At 33.8% G+C, this 15461-nt stretch overlaps 3 protein-coding genes across 3 annotated transcripts; 2 read left to right on the top strand and 1 right to left on the bottom strand.

The window, feature by feature from the left end:
• Positions 1-297: 297 nt before the first annotated feature.
• Positions 298-6052, top strand: LOC120577612 (beta-galactosidase 3). The gene is made up of 19 exons (XM_039829261.1): positions 298-589; positions 706-801; positions 901-1013; positions 1228-1294; positions 1394-1486; positions 1755-1898; positions 2307-2395; positions 2483-2588; positions 2684-2771; positions 2936-3054; positions 3139-3303; positions 3386-3564; positions 3655-3764; positions 3847-3956; positions 4200-4310; positions 4387-4500; positions 4602-4804; positions 5073-5409; positions 5497-6052. The coding sequence occupies exons 1-19, from the start codon at positions 419-421 to the stop codon at positions 5629-5631; spliced, it is 2550 nt and encodes an 849-aa protein (XP_039685195.1). The 5' UTR covers positions 298-418; the 3' UTR covers positions 5632-6052.
• A 1683-nt stretch (positions 6053-7735) lies between these two features.
• LOC120577759 (uncharacterized) lies at positions 7736-8381 on the top strand. Its single transcript, XM_039829692.1, has 2 exons — positions 7736-7891; positions 7999-8381. The coding sequence occupies exons 1-2, from the start codon at positions 7829-7831 to the stop codon at positions 8248-8250; spliced, it is 315 nt and encodes a 104-aa protein (XP_039685626.1). The 5' UTR covers positions 7736-7828; the 3' UTR covers positions 8251-8381.
• A 2752-nt stretch (positions 8382-11133) lies between these two features.
• Positions 11134-15424, bottom strand: LOC112417875 (uncharacterized). The gene is made up of 8 exons (XM_039829150.1): positions 15292-15424; positions 14893-15216; positions 14476-14817; positions 14302-14391; positions 13774-14218; positions 12753-13681; positions 11442-12665; positions 11134-11357 (listed from the first exon to the last, which is right to left on the bottom strand). The coding sequence occupies exons 1-8, from the start codon at positions 15422-15424 to the stop codon at positions 11134-11136; spliced, it is 3711 nt and encodes a 1236-aa protein (XP_039685084.1).
• Between the last annotated feature and the right edge of the window lie 37 nt (positions 15425-15461).

The following is a 15461-nucleotide window of genomic DNA, read 5'->3' on the forward strand; positions in this document are numbered from 1 at the left end:
CATATTGATTGATGTATCATATTCATACCAACAGAACACATATTTTTCATAATAATTATAACCTAGCATTAAATAACCGTTGTACATTTTTAGTAAAACAAATAAACAAATTTTCATTCATTAATTTTGTTTTCACTTTTATTACTACCTTCACGTGAGACCAATTTACACTCTCCATTTTTCTGTTAATACTGAATGCTGACACCATAAAGAGTTTACACATTTTCACTGTTGACAGATACATACCAGTACACTTGGTAGTAACTCTCATCACAATCACAGCCACGCATTATGTCATTCTCAGTACAACTATAAATTAGTTAGTTAGCTATCTCACTGTCACTACTACTCATCATCATCATCATAAAAACTACACCCCCACCTCTGTTTTCATTTCTTCTATTCCCACCCCTCTTCAATGGAAACTACCTCGTTTTCCAAATGGATGTTCACATTCTGCTTTGTTTTATGTTTGGTCTCACAATTCATTCACTCTAGTGTTACATATGATAGAAAAGCAATTCTCATCAATGGACAAAGAAGAATTCTTTTTTCTGGTTCTATACATTATCCTAGAAGTACTCCTGATGTAATAATCTTTTTCTTTTCTTCTTCAAATGAAAACAAAGATTGTAACATAACATTATGATTGAAACTTATGTTTTTTTGTAACAGTTTGAGAATTATGTTTTTTTTCATGTGTAGATGTGGGAAGATCTGATTCAAAAGGCTAAAGAAGGAGGTCTTGATGTGATTGAAACTTATGTGTTTTGGAATGTTCATGAACCTTCTCCTGGCAATGTACTTGTTCTGTTGTGTTGTGTTCTGTTTTTGTTTTCAACCTGTGTTTCTTTGTCTGATTTTTATATATATTTTTTTGTTGCATGCAACCGAATTTAGTACAATTTTGAAGGAAGATATGATCTAGTGAAATTCATAAAGACAGTTCAAAAAGCAGGACTTTATGCTCATCTTCGCATTGGACCTTATGTTTGTGCTGAATGGAATTTTGGGTACCTTCTATTTCTTACTCCTTTATTTTGTTTCTTTCAAATGTATATTTATTCTTATCATAATTCTAAACTATATATTAAATTATAATATTTTAATATATTAAATCTTATAGTTTCTATATTCAAATGTAGTATGATGTATGTATTTATCTTATGTAGTGTTTTTTGAGAGTGTTTTGTGATTTTCTAATATTGTTTGTTTGTTTGTTTGCAGAGGATTTCCAGTTTGGCTGAAGTATGTTCCAGGCATAAGCTTTAGAACAGACAATGAACCTTTCAAGGTTTTTACTTTTCACATAAACAATTATTTTATTTATATAATATTTTCCTAAAATATAAACTTTTTTTGTTAGATTTATGACATATAAATTGTGTTGCAGAGGGAAATGCAAAGGTTCACTGAGAAGATTGTAGGATTGATGAAGAGTGAACAGCTCTTTGAATCACAGGGTGGCCCTATCATTCTCTCTCAGGTGAATTTTCTGAGGTTACTCTTTTTATATATAAACTTATATTTTAAACCTACTAATTTTCATTTAGTAATTGAAAGCTTATACTAGTGACTAAAAACTTGTTGAGCCTAGATCCTCTACGGTCGGCTATAAGGTGTATCCGGTCTATGTCATGATCTAACGGTCTACGGCCGGCTGAACCATAAAGTCAGCTGTACATTATCCAATTTGAAACTTGCCACTATAGATCTAGAAATAATGATGATATTTTTGCAATGTGTTGTTTCAGATTGAAAATGAGTATGGAGCACAAAGTAAGTTACAGGGTACTGTTGGCCAAAATTATGTGAATTGGGCAGCCAAAATGGCTGTAGAGATGGGAACTGGAGTTCCTTGGGTGATGTGCAAGGAAGATGATGCACCAGATCCAGTAGTGAGTATACTAATCTCAGTCTTCATCTTGAAAGCTGTGTAACATGAAATGAAACACATTCCCATGATACCACTTGGTACTCCTTATTCTACTCCCTCCATCCCATTACGAGTGTAACAATTTTACGAGGTTAACCTTAGCAAGTATTGATGTATTTTCTATTATCGTAAATGCAAAGTGGAAAATATTGATTTCAGAGTGGTGCATAAAGTATTGATACGAGATCACACTTGGAAAAAAGTATATAATATTACATTTAAAAATTGAATTGACACTCGTTTTGAGATGAATTTTTTTCCATATGTGACACTTATAATAGGACGAAGGGAGTATTATTTTAAGTTTCTGAGATATATCATTAAACTAATGTGTTAGTTAAACTAATGTCTTTTGTTTATGTGGTAACAGATAAACACATGTAATGGCTTCTATTGTGACAAGTTTACTCCAAATAGACCCTATAAGCCTACAATGTGGACTGAAGCTTGGAGTGGCTGGTAAGCTTGTTCATTATCACCACATTACACTAAAGTTTGAAAATAGAGAAATGAATATCCTATATAACTTTAATTTTAAATATGAAGGTTTACAGAATTCGGAGGTCCAATTCACAAAAGACCTGTACAAGATTTAGCATTTGCAGTTGCTCAATTTGTAACAAGAGGAGGGTCATTTGTAAACTACTACATGGTTAGTTAGTTACTTTAAATAGCTTAAATAAAATAAAAACTGGCACTTACTATTATAAGTGTAATTAGCCTGATTTGTCCTGCATTTTCCTGTAGTATCATGGAGGAACCAATTTTGGACGAACCGCAGGAGGCCCTTTTATATCTACTAGTTATGACTATGATGCTCCACTAGATGAATATGGTGAGAAATTACTGTTGAATTTTAACAATTTTACTACAATAAATAAAAGAGATAGATTATTTCTCAAATGCTTATGCTTGGGATTCAATAGTCGGCATAGTATCTCAAACTACAGTAGTGATTATTAACTGAATAGTTCTGTATTCTGTTATAAAACAATGCAGGTTTGATTAGGCAGCCAAAATATGGTCATCTGAAGGAGCTTCATAGAGCTATCAAGATGTGCGAGCGAGCTTTGGTTTCAACCGACCCAATTGTTACTTCATTAGGGAGCTCCCAACAGGTTTCAACTCAATTCAAAATTATTTTGCCAACCACGCATGTTTAGCTTATTTACCAATCCTATGGTATATGTAACTTTTTCCAGGCTCATGTATACTCTACGGAATCCGGAGATTGTGCTGCTTTTCTCTCAAACTACGACTCAAAATCCGCTGCTAGAGTGCTGTTCAATAATATGCACTATAGTTTACCTCCTTGGTCCATCAGCATCCTTCCCGATTGTAGAAATTCGGTCTTTAATACAGCAAAAGTATGTAAAATGTCAGACACAATTTCTTCCCCTTTGACGCGTCCATTCAACATGATTTAATAATAGAAACTTCTTATTTTAGGTCGGAGTGCAAACATCTCAAATGCAAATGTTACCAACAAATACTCATATGTTCTCATGGGAGAGTTTTGATGAAGATACTACTTCTCTGGATGATAGCTTCACACTCACTGCTCCTGGTCTCTTGGAACAGATAAATGTAACACGAGATGCAAGTGATTATCTTTGGTATATAACTAGGTAAGCCTGATTTTCTTTACCCTTGGAATTCTTTAACCTTATAACTGGTTTCGGCATTTTAAAAATCATTTCATGTCTTTGTTTCTTCAGTGTTGATATAGGTTCGTCCGAACACTTTCTGCATGGAGGTGAACTCCCAACTCTTATTGTTCAGTCCAAAGGCCATGCTGTGCATGTTTTCATCAATGGTCAACTTTCTGGTATGTGAATTTACTTGCCTTCGGTTTAGTACCTCATTCTAGCTGATTATTGAAAGTAAACGTGATGCCTGATAAAAACCAGGTACTACCTATGGAACAAGGGAGTATAGGAGATTCATGCATACCGGCAAGGTAAAGCTTCGCGCCGGAACAAACAGAATAGCTCTGCTCAGTGTTGCCGTCGGACTTCCTGTAAGTTTTGCTTTTCTCTTCTACTTTATAATTAGAAGTTGTTGATTTTGTGGTCAAGTTTACTCATTTTGACCTTTCTATGATTATGAAAGCCATGTAACTAGGTTGTTGGATATTAATATTCATCTAATTTGGCAAAAAAAATTAATAAATAAATATCAGTAATGGCTCCGTTCCTTGTCTGCTCATGAGTCTTGACTGCAATTATTGACTTAATTTTTTTTCTATATTTTGTCATCAAAGAATGTAGGAGAACATTTTGAGACGTGGAGCACAGGAATCCTAGGTCCGGTTGCACTCCATGGACTCAACCGGGGAAATTGGGACTTGTCCCAACAGAAATGGACTTATCAGGTTGCATATTCTTGCTTTAGATACTTAAGTTACATACTTTAAAGAAAAATTCTTACCAAGAAATGCTTACAAGCAGGTTGGACTGAAAGGAGAGGCCATGAATCTTGCATCTCCTAATAGTATCTCATCTGTTGAGTGGATGCAGTCGGCAATAGTTGTACAAAGAAATCAACCATTGACATGGCACAGGGTAAAAGAAATTAAAGAAAAAAAAATTGTACACAAGTTTGACTGCAAATAAAATACTAGCTTCAAATTATATGAAATTTATCTGTAAAATGTGATGTGCAGACTAATTTCGATGCACCTGAAGGAGACGAACCACTGGCATTAGATATGGAGGGTATGGGTAAAGGTCAAATATGGATTAATGGACAGAGTATTGGAAGATACTGGACGATATTCGCTAATGGTAATTGCAACGACTGTAACTATGCCGGGTCGTTTAGACCTCAGAAGTGCCAGCTCGGTTGTGGCCAACCGACCCAACGATGGTAAGTATCGCAAATTTTGTAGCTTCTGCAATTGCTATCATATTCAGAAATAAAGCATGCAATGTTCATTGAAGCACAAAATAGGCTTCATATTCTCTACAGTCATGCAGTAAGCTGGTTATTACTGTCTGCACAAACGATTTTGATTTTATGTTTGGAAATCGTCAAACTTGAAATCCGAGTTGTACGTCTCGACTTGCATGGATTTCATTAAGAAATCTGGATCCAGCATAATACATTGTATCACATTTCATATAACATGTTTCAGGTACCATGTCCCTCGATCATGGTTGAAGCCAACTCAAAACCTATTGGTTATTTTTGAGGAACTTGGTGGAGATCCTTCAAAGATTTCACTTGTAAAGAGATCAGTGGGCAGTGTCTGCGCTGATGTGTCTGAGTACCACACAAATATTAAGAATTGGCACATTGACAGCTACGGTAAGTCCGAAGAATTCCGTGCACCAAAGGTTCACTTGCAATGTAGCCCTGGCCAGACCATCTCTTCAATTAAATTCGCAAGCTTTGGAACTCCTCTTGGGACTTGCGGTAATTACGAGCAAGGAGCTTGTCATTCCCCTACATCCTATGCCACTTTAGAGAAGGTGCTTTACCACATACTTTTGAAATGATTTCACAATCCACTACATTGACTTATAGTTAACTAGTTTTCTGTTTGTCTTTTTTCACAGAGATGTGTAGGGAAGCCAAGATGCATAGTTGCTGTATCAAACAGCAATTTTGGGCAAGACCCTTGTCCGAGGGTGATGAAGCGGTTATCAGTTGAAGCTATTTGCACTCCTGCTACTACAAATTGGAGGGGTTGATCATTTAATTAGTTAAGGAAGCGTCATTTTACGTGTAGAGTGCAGTTACTTAAACCGCAAGAAATAGGAATGCATAATAAATGCAGTTATTATAGGTAAAGTTCTAGTGCAAAGGGGTTGTGTAAATTATTGATAGATAGCTAGGTGAATCTGAAAACAAGGTCTGAATGAAATTCGGACCCTTGTGTGTGAATTTAGATGACCAGTCCCCGGCCTTTTAACCGGATATGGGCACTGGTGGGAAAGAGGAAATTGAATTGGTTTGAGTGATTTGTGTTTTTGTGTGAGTTGAGGTATGGTGCAAAACAGGTTCAAATTAGGAGTGGATCCTAATGTAACCACTGTTTGATGAGGTTTATTATAGAAAGTTCATTGTTCTGTCTACTTTGTGCAAAACATGAGAATGTGAAGTTTAAATTAATATTTTTTTTGCATAAAGTAAGTTGTTATGGCTAATCATATTTTTTTCACCATCAAACTAGTTACAAACCCGTGCTTCGCACGGGTTGAATTACCTTTTTTCGGAAAATATTGTTGTAAAGGAACAGATTATTGTAGGCAAACACATATTTGTTAATTTGGTTAAAAGGATACTAATTCAAATCATACATATTACATGTATATAAATCCGACTTGCCTTCAAATTATTCGTTTACCAGAATTTGAAAAACAATGATACATAAACATAGAAGTTGAATGATGAACTAAAATTCTAAAATTCTTATAACAGCGTTAAATCAACATTCTTCTTTTCTAGACATTGTTCGCGGAATATAGAGTGTTCTAATATCTGTAATATGAAGAAATGAAATTATTTGTAATATTGTATTTGAAATCAATGTCAATATAATTTCTTACCAGAAATCCTTAGTTGATATCGAGATTGTGCAGTGACTTTTCTTAGTAGAAGCAAAAATTATTCGAGTTATGTGGTTTGCCTTGCAAAAATCTTTCCACCTAAGTCCCAAGTTGGTAGTAAAATTGACATTAGTCTATGCAAAAATTTGGAAGAAAAATAGTTTTGTGAATTTAATCAGCATTTCATTTCTAAAGTCGTTTGGAGTAAGTGTTATGTCAAAAAACTTAGTTTCATTTTCTTTCAAGCTTTGACTATGAAAACTTGGAACTGAGTTTTCTGAACATGACCACACTAAATATAGATTGTGACCATAGTATCAAAAAACAACTTCAACATTATCCGGAAAACCATGAAATTCTTTTAGTTGAGCACATCCATCGGATAAAGTAGGATTAATTAAACTTTCATTAAATTTTAATGGATTGACTCCTCCATCCTCATTCATGATTGCCCAGGGATCACGGATTGTGTGATGGAATTTTTCTACGAAAGTAGGATCAACTTCTGCATAGGACTATTAATAGTGCTATATGGTTATATATGTGATAGTAAAAAGTTAAAATTGTAGGAAGCATGTTGTAAAAATCATCAGTTGTTATGTTTTAAGTTGCCACATATTCCATATGCAAGTTAATGTGTTTCTTTCTCCTAGCAACAAATGTGCAAATTTATTTGTGTAAGCTATACGTTGTTGCACATGTATATTATATAATATAGATTGTTATTATAATAATATGTCAATATTTTTTTCCATATAGCATTAATTGAAAAATTAAAAGATGTTTTTGTATGATAGTGTGTATAAAAATATTTTTGAAGTTGTAATGATTAAATGACATTGAAATTACTTTAAAAAAATAATGAAATTAAATAAATTTTGTTTTATCTTAATTTTTTTTAAGACGATTAATAATATAGTAGTGCTTATTTGTGATTTATAGACACATGTTAAGAAACATTAAAAAACAAAATAAATGATTTTTGTATTTGAACTATTAATTTATATCTTGAGAATATAAGTTAATATTTTTTGTAATGATATTGGAAGGGACAATTTTGTTGTTTATGATGTCACATGAATTGTTTATTTGATAGTTTCTACATATCATAAAAATGATTGATTCTGCATTCCTAGGTTGTTACATGTGTCATATATAGTGTAATATATTTCATTCTCTCAACAACAACTGTATAAATTTATACATGCAAGATAATGATATTGGAAAAAATAATTTGGATGTTTATAGCGTTGTTTTTAATCTCTTTAGTATCTATTTAAAGACCTTTGAATGAGGTATCATGTGCATGTACACTAAATGATAGCAAAGTAATATTGAGATGGAATCTATTTCTTGGACTCATAAGTTAACTCAAAGGTGTATTGATGGCACAACTGCTATGGTAATCCTTTTTTTTTTTTTTTTTTTTATTTCTACACCAATCTATCTATATTTTTTTTTATACGATCATTGATAATGTTGATTTGTATATGGTTAATTTTTTTACAGCCTTTTCCAAAAAATGTTTCTGAGAAACTAATTATGAACGATCACAGTAGCTTAACTTTAGTAGATGAAGAAACAGAGACATTATATGAATGTGCTATTGTGACCGATCCAAGAGATGAAAATTTGAGGTACATTGGTGATGGTTGGTTTGAGTATATTGCCTCAAAGAAATTTGCAGTTGGATCTAGTTTAATATTTATTTATACGATTGAATCACGCATGTTGTATGTGACGCTTATTGAACGTACGTAGAGATAGTTAGCAATATATTGTAAGAATAAAGGTACAATGCGAAACTAAACTAATAAAGTTGTATTCCTATCCTTAATGTAATGTTAAATCTTTCTTATGTTTGTGTAATACATATTGATTGTTTTATATTATGAGATTTTGTTTTGATTCAAATTATTTTTATGGTTATGATTATCACGCAGTATTCAATTTAAATACATAATTAATATACATAAGTTATGCAGTTATTAAAAATATAGTACATTGGACAAAGTCAAAATTGTTAAGAGCAATTGTCAAAGGTTAAGTCAAAAAAACATTAGATATAAAGAGTGAAAGATAACTCAGAAGTAGTAGTGAGACAATGGAAATACACAACTTTCTTAGCAGATCAGCAAACCTGCTAGAGATCAAACTGATAAAAAACTGCAGCCTCCCAGCAGCCTATGACAGAACCGCAACCATAGCAGCAGCAGTGCAACAATCTCCCTTGATCTCGTGCAGGTTACAAAACAGCAGAAGCCCCCCAGCCCAAAACAGAACCACTACTGCGCCCAGAAGATACTCCCTAGCCTTAAATGCCAAGACACCATTTTGGGTTCCAATGTCATTCATAGCACAAACACGGCCGAATCTTCAACATAGATAGACTATTTGAGCAATTCTATTTTAAATCTGTGTCAGAAGCATAAATTGAAAGGAATTTGCCATGATAGCCTCAATCTCGGCCACTTTACATTTAGCTATTATTTAGAACAGGTTGTTCAAGAAAAGAAAAAAGGGACAGTTAAGGAACAACATATATAGATAGTGAGTTTAGCAACCAATTTCTTGAGGTTTAATCCATTTCCCTTAACCAAGTATTCGCATCATACTCTCTGTTAGTCATGCCAATACTAAAGATAAACAAAAGCTTAGCAGATACTAATATAAACACAGTTATTTGCTTGGCCAACTTGGTGGAAGAAAACTGTGTATGATTACAATCATGAGATGCAATACCATCACCATATTTTTCACCACAAGAACACTTCGCAGCTTCCAAACTGTTCTGAATCATTATCGCCACAAATGGAAATCAAATAAAACAGAGACAGTAAGTGTACCAGTTAGGCAAAATATGAGAGGAACATCCTTTGAATTTTTTTATCTTTAAAATAAAAAAAGTTGGCAGCTGCTCATTGTGTGTCCTGCATAGTTAAGTTATGAAAAGGAAAGTGTATTAGAAAATGATATTTATCATGTAATGACAATGTAAAATTAAACATTTAGAATTGAATATTTACTCATTAGATGCTAACCTCAGTTTACATTTTGAAATACTTCTCTAAACACAACATTTGTTGTATTAGATAGCCTCTTTTTGGATTTATCATGTATTAGTATCTTTAGACCTTCCTTGCTTTTGACTCTAGATAAGGCAACATATAATTGTCCATGACTGAATACATCTTTAGGCAAGTACAAACCAACATGATCCAAGGATTGGCCTTGCGATTTGTTAATTGTCATTGCAAAAGATACAACAATTGGAAATTGCCTTCGCACAAGTTTGAACGGCCAGGGCGATTCTGAAGGTGACATTGACATTCTCGGAATATATACCCGATTTCCAATATTTTTTTCAGTTATAATTTTTGCTTCAATGACATGATTTGCAAGCCTTGTGACTATTAATCGAGTTCCATTACACAAACCTTCAGCTTGATCTATATTCCTTAATAACATTATTGGTGTCCCAACTTTGAGTTTTATAGAATGATTAGGTAATCCAGATGTTCTAAGACAGTTAAGAAATTCTGGTGTTACCTGCTCATAGGCATCATTTTCATTTTCTTTGCTGCGATCTATTGAATCTGAGCTGAAATATTCCTTCTCCTCGCCTATGTAATGAATGAGACATAAGTGTTGATTTATTATATTATATTTTTAAAAATAAAATATGAATAAGTGAATTACCTGGAATAAGATTCAAAACGTAGTTGTTGATATCATCAACAACCTGAATGGTTGAAGCTAATATGGCCCTATTTCTCAAGAAATCTTCCTGTTGAAAATTTTACAACAAATTCGGATACGTGCTTTGCACAATTGCTTCAATGGGATCTGTAAAATTTGATATCAAAAGTTCATTTGGAATCTCAATATCATTGTAACCATCATTTCCTTCACCCAATTTTCCATCTCCAACCTTCAAAATCCATTCAGAAATTTTTTTGGTATCCTCTGAACATTCTGCCTGATCATGCAAAAGACGCATGTTTTTGGATAATTTCAATACATGGCAGTGGTCCCAAATATATGAGGCATTTATTGTAGAATGGATAATATCAAATCTATTTCCCCCTGGCACTACTGGTAGTATTTGTCTAAAATCACCTCCAAATACAATAGTTTTCCCGCCAAAGATGAGTTTTGAAGGTTTTCCTCTTACACTCATAATATCCTTCAGTGATTTATCTAAAGCCTCAAAACAAAATTTATTCGCCATTGGTGCCTCATCCCATATAATTAACTTTGTTTGTCTCAAAAGTTCAGCCAATTCAGTTCCTTTCTCTATGTTACAGATTGATGATTTTAGTGTAGGAACAGGAATCTTGAATCTTGAATGCGCAGTCCTCCCACCGGGCAGCAATAAGGCAGCAATACCACTTGTTGCAACGTTGAGAACAATATCACCTCTGGACCTTAAAGATGCAGACAGAGTATTCCACATATATGTTTTACCAGTTCCTCCATAACCATAGAGGAAAAAGACTCCACCTTTTTCATTTGTCACTGCTTCCATGATTTTATTATAAATATTTTTTTGTTCATCTAACATAAAAACATAAAACATAGAAATTTATTCTGTGTTAGTTTGATTTTTTTTTTTAAACAAATTTAAATAAGATAGATATGATTCTAACCTGTAAGAGATCCAAACAATTGCTCAAAAACTTGTTTTTGGAAAACAGGATCATAATTTTTTTCTTCGTATATCAGTCTATTTCCCAAAAAATCTGGAACATAATTGCTTGGATATGGCATACATTTGAACTCTCTTAAGCTTCTTCCGTTAGATTGCAAATGCTTCTCAATTTCTGTGAGGGTTAAATCTTGCAATTCTTCATCTGTCAACAATAAATCTGCAAAAAAAATACCTCTACATGAATAAATGAATGCAGTGATAAATTAACATGGATGAGCTGAATGTTTTTTGAAAATTGTACCTCGATTTTGCAACAATTTCCTTTGATTATAAAGAATGCCATCACAAAGTAATCTCCAAGAATTTTCCCATACATGATTAGGCCTATCCATTGATCCAGACAATAGCATACGCGCAAAAAGTTTTCTTAAAAAATAACCTGAACCCCATACAGATGCGTCTTTTATTGCCCCGATGAACTCTCTATCATCTTCTAAAAATCCTAAGGCAAAACATGCTTCTCGGAACGTAAGATATTGGACTCCTTTAATAAATTTTAGATCCTTATAGCATGTTGGTCCCTTAGCAACAGTCAATATCATTCTTAGATAATACAACTCTCCAGTACTTTGAGGTACCCACATAAGTCTTCCAATTGTGTACCCTTTTTTCCGAGGTTTCCATGATCTTTTTTTTTTTTCATAAACAAACTTAGAAACAAATTCTACATAGGTTAATAATCTTGCTTCAGGGTACAACTTATTAGCCTCCATCCAAGAAGTGAACATTGATTCAGTCACACTCGCCTTAAGCAAAACATCAGCAATTTGCTCATGATCTTTATAGTAAACACAATTTTCACCCTCATCGTGAAAGAATAACCTCTCTACAGCAGGCTTTCTACCATGTATTGAATAAGAAAATATTCTCCAACATGCCTCACTTGCTGAAACATATCTGCAATTAAGATATTCTTTTATTTCATCTAATCTGTTATGTTGAGAAGATGAAGCCTGCACTTCAACTGGCTCAATTACAGCACCAATCCTATCTGAACCCTTATTAATATACTTAAACAAATATTTAATTGAGGAACTTTGATTGCACCACTCCATATTGATATGAGCTTGATACTTGAGAAGCAGAGTTGGATTATGTGGAACAACATGTGAATTGTTAAGAAGAATACCTGCTTTCTCTATGGTCCGGCCATTTTTTCTCCTTCTATACACAGGGAATCCTTCTTGATCGACAATTGTCACTGACTGGAATTTCTTAGGATAGTATTTAGAGCATTTCCCATCTCTCATGCAAGGTGAGTTTTCATTTGCTAAACCACATGGACCATGAAACATGTGCGCCTTAACCAAGTTGTACAATTCTGGTTGTTTTACAGGATCAGGTATCTCTGCAGAAATGATTCGATCGATATCATCTGGAGTAGGATACTTGTTCGACGGATGAAAGAAAAGTAGAATATGTGCATGAGGTAACCCTCTTTTTTGAAACTCAATTGTATATATATCTGTTAAAAAAAATAGAACTATTGAAATAAAAATATAATGAAGAAAAGGATAAAACAATGAAAATAATAAAGTTAGAGAAATCTTACATGCCAAGACTTTTCCCAATATTGCATTCTTTATCAAATCCGACATCAGTTGATCAAATTTCATCTTAAAGATCCTTGCCACAATGTCGGGCCGATCGTGTGCTCTTTGATGCAAAGGAGTCAACAATCTTACGATCTCTGGCCACTTGGGATTACATGTAAAGGTAATGAAAAGATCAGGAAACCCAACTTTGCTGCAGATAGCCATTCCATCAAAGTAAAGCTGATCCATAAATCGGCGGCCTCCAACGTAAGTGGACGGCAAAACATATCTTTTTCCTTTGGTTGATCCTGGAGCATTATTCTGCTGACCTTCATCATGAAGATTCTTGTATTTCGAAACTCTGAGCTTTTTTTGATTCCTCTTAAGCCAACTCAGTTTTTCTGCCTCTAACATTGTGAAACCATCCACCAAAAATTCTAGAAACAATCTCCTGGAGGATAACAATGTTTTGGCTTCAAATAATCTCATCTGAATTCTATATGCTAGCCACTCTCTAACTGTTAACCTATTATGTTTCTTCACATCCATAGTATCATCACCTTGATCAATTCCTCTGTGTGCAATATTAGGTCTATATCCATCTTCTCCGTACGGGAAAAGTAACGGATACTGATAAGCAAGATAGCTAGCATGAAATTCATCAATCCTTTGCAATTGACCACCATGAGCTTGAACAATAATATCCCTTTTTTCAGCATCACCAACATCTCCTACAATTAATGCAGCTACTTCGGATACAGTTGGAAGATTGTAAACTCGACCATCTGTTTTCCTATTTGATATTAACCTAAGTTTAAGATCAGGAACGTCTATATCAGAATATAATCTTTCTCTTGCCATCTTGAAACATTTTGCATGAGTGTTATTTTCATACAACATCGTTGATAAATTTTCAACAATTTTGGGATCAATATTTCTATTGTTCCTGTAAAGAATGCATATATATTTGAAAATATCAGAACATACACTAATAATGTATTTAACTGCAACTAAATTTCAAATAAATCCTAATATTACCTTACACCTTGAATTCGATTTTGTATTTCATTTTCTGTGTCATAGATATAGAGCTGACCAAACCTAGGAGGTTCTCCATTCTTTGGCAACATGCTGCCAATCCTATGACAAAATTGACCTTGAATTCTAACTGTAGGAGGTCCTTTTCCATTATTAAAACTGGAATCATATTTAGCTCCAGGTGATGTAAATGCAAACATCATGTTATAGGTTCTAATCTGACTAAGAAAATTTTTACTCTCCGGCGTTTCATAATCAAACAATAAATGTCTCAAAAACTCAGGAGGTTTTGGCAATGTTGGCAGTTGAACCTTTCCCTTACGACAGCACAAAGAAAACTTTGGATTTTGAGAGTCTTTGCTTTTCACAAGTCGTTCATTATACCACAAACATGCTCCGCAATGAACACACTCATGTAAAGGATCTCCAAGATCTACATAGCTTGCTACATATTACAAAAATAATGATTCATTAATGAATTGTAATTTTTTAAAATTTGATCAAGTAGATATGTAAATAGTATCTTACATCGATTAGACGATTCAGAATAGTGTCTTTCCTCAAATTGTATGTGTTCATCATCATCTTCACTGGCAGAATCATAGTTGCTGCTACACTCTAAAAAATTTAAATCTTAATTTTAATTAAATCACGTCAAACATCAGAATAGATTTCAATAAATAAGTTAAAACATTTGATTACCAGAAATTTCTGATAGATTATAATCGGAATCAGCTTCATCTTCACTTTCAAGATCGCTATCACTCTCTGGCAAAAAGACTTCAGAAACAGGTTTACTAAATGAGTCTTGCATAATCATCTTTGACACATCACCATGACATTGAAGATTGCCCGCCAGGTTTTTTTCAGACTGACCAATGGTTTGAGATTTATCAAATGCATAAGGTTGAGATTGTGTTGGAGCCAACAAAGTCTCATCAATAGAACAACTTCTATTAACATTTTTCAGACGATGGTCAAAGCTTCTCTTTTCATGATGTTCCACAACATCAAATTCATGTGAATGTTTGCATTCTAGACTACCTGCATTATTACCATAAATTGTTTCATCATGAGACTTTAACTTAACCTATCAGCATAAATTATACAATGAGTTACCTTGATTGGATTGTGAAAGCTGAGAGACAATTTCCTCAAAATCCATTGCTCTTGACGCTGAACAAACATTGTCTTTATGATTACCAGGATTCATTCTTGTCTCCGAGATATCACTTTCATTGCGGATAATGGAAGACAGATCTATCTCTACCTGACTACTGCTTTGAGACTCATTTAATGCATAAGGTTGAGACTGCAGTTGAGTTTCTAAAGCCTTTGGAACAGAACAACCTCGATCAACATTAATCGGAAGATGGTTTGCGCTTCTCATTTCATCATGTTCTATAGTTTTAATTTCACACAAACGTCTTCGTTTTAGGCCACCTGCATTATCAGCATAAATTCATTAAATCGGAAGGTTGAACCTATACTGTCAGCATAAATTAGATAAAGATATACCTTGAATAGATTCTGAAAAATTTGAGACAATTTGAACGTAGTTCATTGCTCTTGACGCTAAACCAATATTACTCTTAGGTCTACCGCGCCCCTTTTTCACCTCCGACCTCTTGACTTCTAGTTCGTGAACCATGGATTCTGCTACCGAAAAAAAGAGGTAAGAAGATAGT

Source organism: Medicago truncatula, chromosome 8 (genome assembly GCF_003473485.1).
Source record: "Medicago truncatula cultivar Jemalong A17 chromosome 8, MtrunA17r5.0-ANR, whole genome shotgun sequence".
NCBI classification, from domain to species: Eukaryota; Viridiplantae; Streptophyta; class Magnoliopsida; order Fabales; family Fabaceae; genus Medicago; species Medicago truncatula.

Excerpts from the sequence above, each read along its gene's own strand:
- LOC112417875 (XM_039829150.1), bottom strand. The coding sequence starts at position 15,424 with ATGGTTCACGAACTAGAAGTCAAGAGGTCGGAGGTGAAAAAGGGGCGC. Across the intron at positions 15,217-15,291 it reads TTTTTCAGAATCTATTCAAG|GTGGCCTAAAACGAAGACGT; the intron begins GTATATCTTTAT and ends CTGATAATGCAG. Across the intron at positions 14,219-14,301 it reads TTCTGAATCGTCTAATCGAT|CAAGCTATGTAGATCTTGGA; the intron begins GTAAGATACTAT and ends TGTAATATGTAG.
- LOC120577612 (XM_039829261.1), top strand. The coding sequence starts at position 419 with ATGGAAACTACCTCGTTTTCCAAATGGATGTTCACATTCTGCTTTGTT. Across the intron at positions 1,487-1,754 it reads GCCCTATCATTCTCTCTCAG|ATTGAAAATGAGTATGGAGC; the intron begins GTGAATTTTCTG and ends GTGTTGTTTCAG. Across the intron at positions 2,589-2,683 it reads CATTTGTAAACTACTACATG|TATCATGGAGGAACCAATTT; the intron begins GTTAGTTAGTTA and ends ATTTTCCTGTAG.
- LOC120577759 (XM_039829692.1), top strand. The coding sequence starts at position 7,829 with ATGGAATCTATTTCTTGGACTCATAAGTTAACTCAAAGGTGTATTGAT. Across the intron at positions 7,892-7,998 it reads TTGATGGCACAACTGCTATG|CCTTTTCCAAAAAATGTTTC; the intron begins GTAATCCTTTTT and ends ATTTTTTTACAG.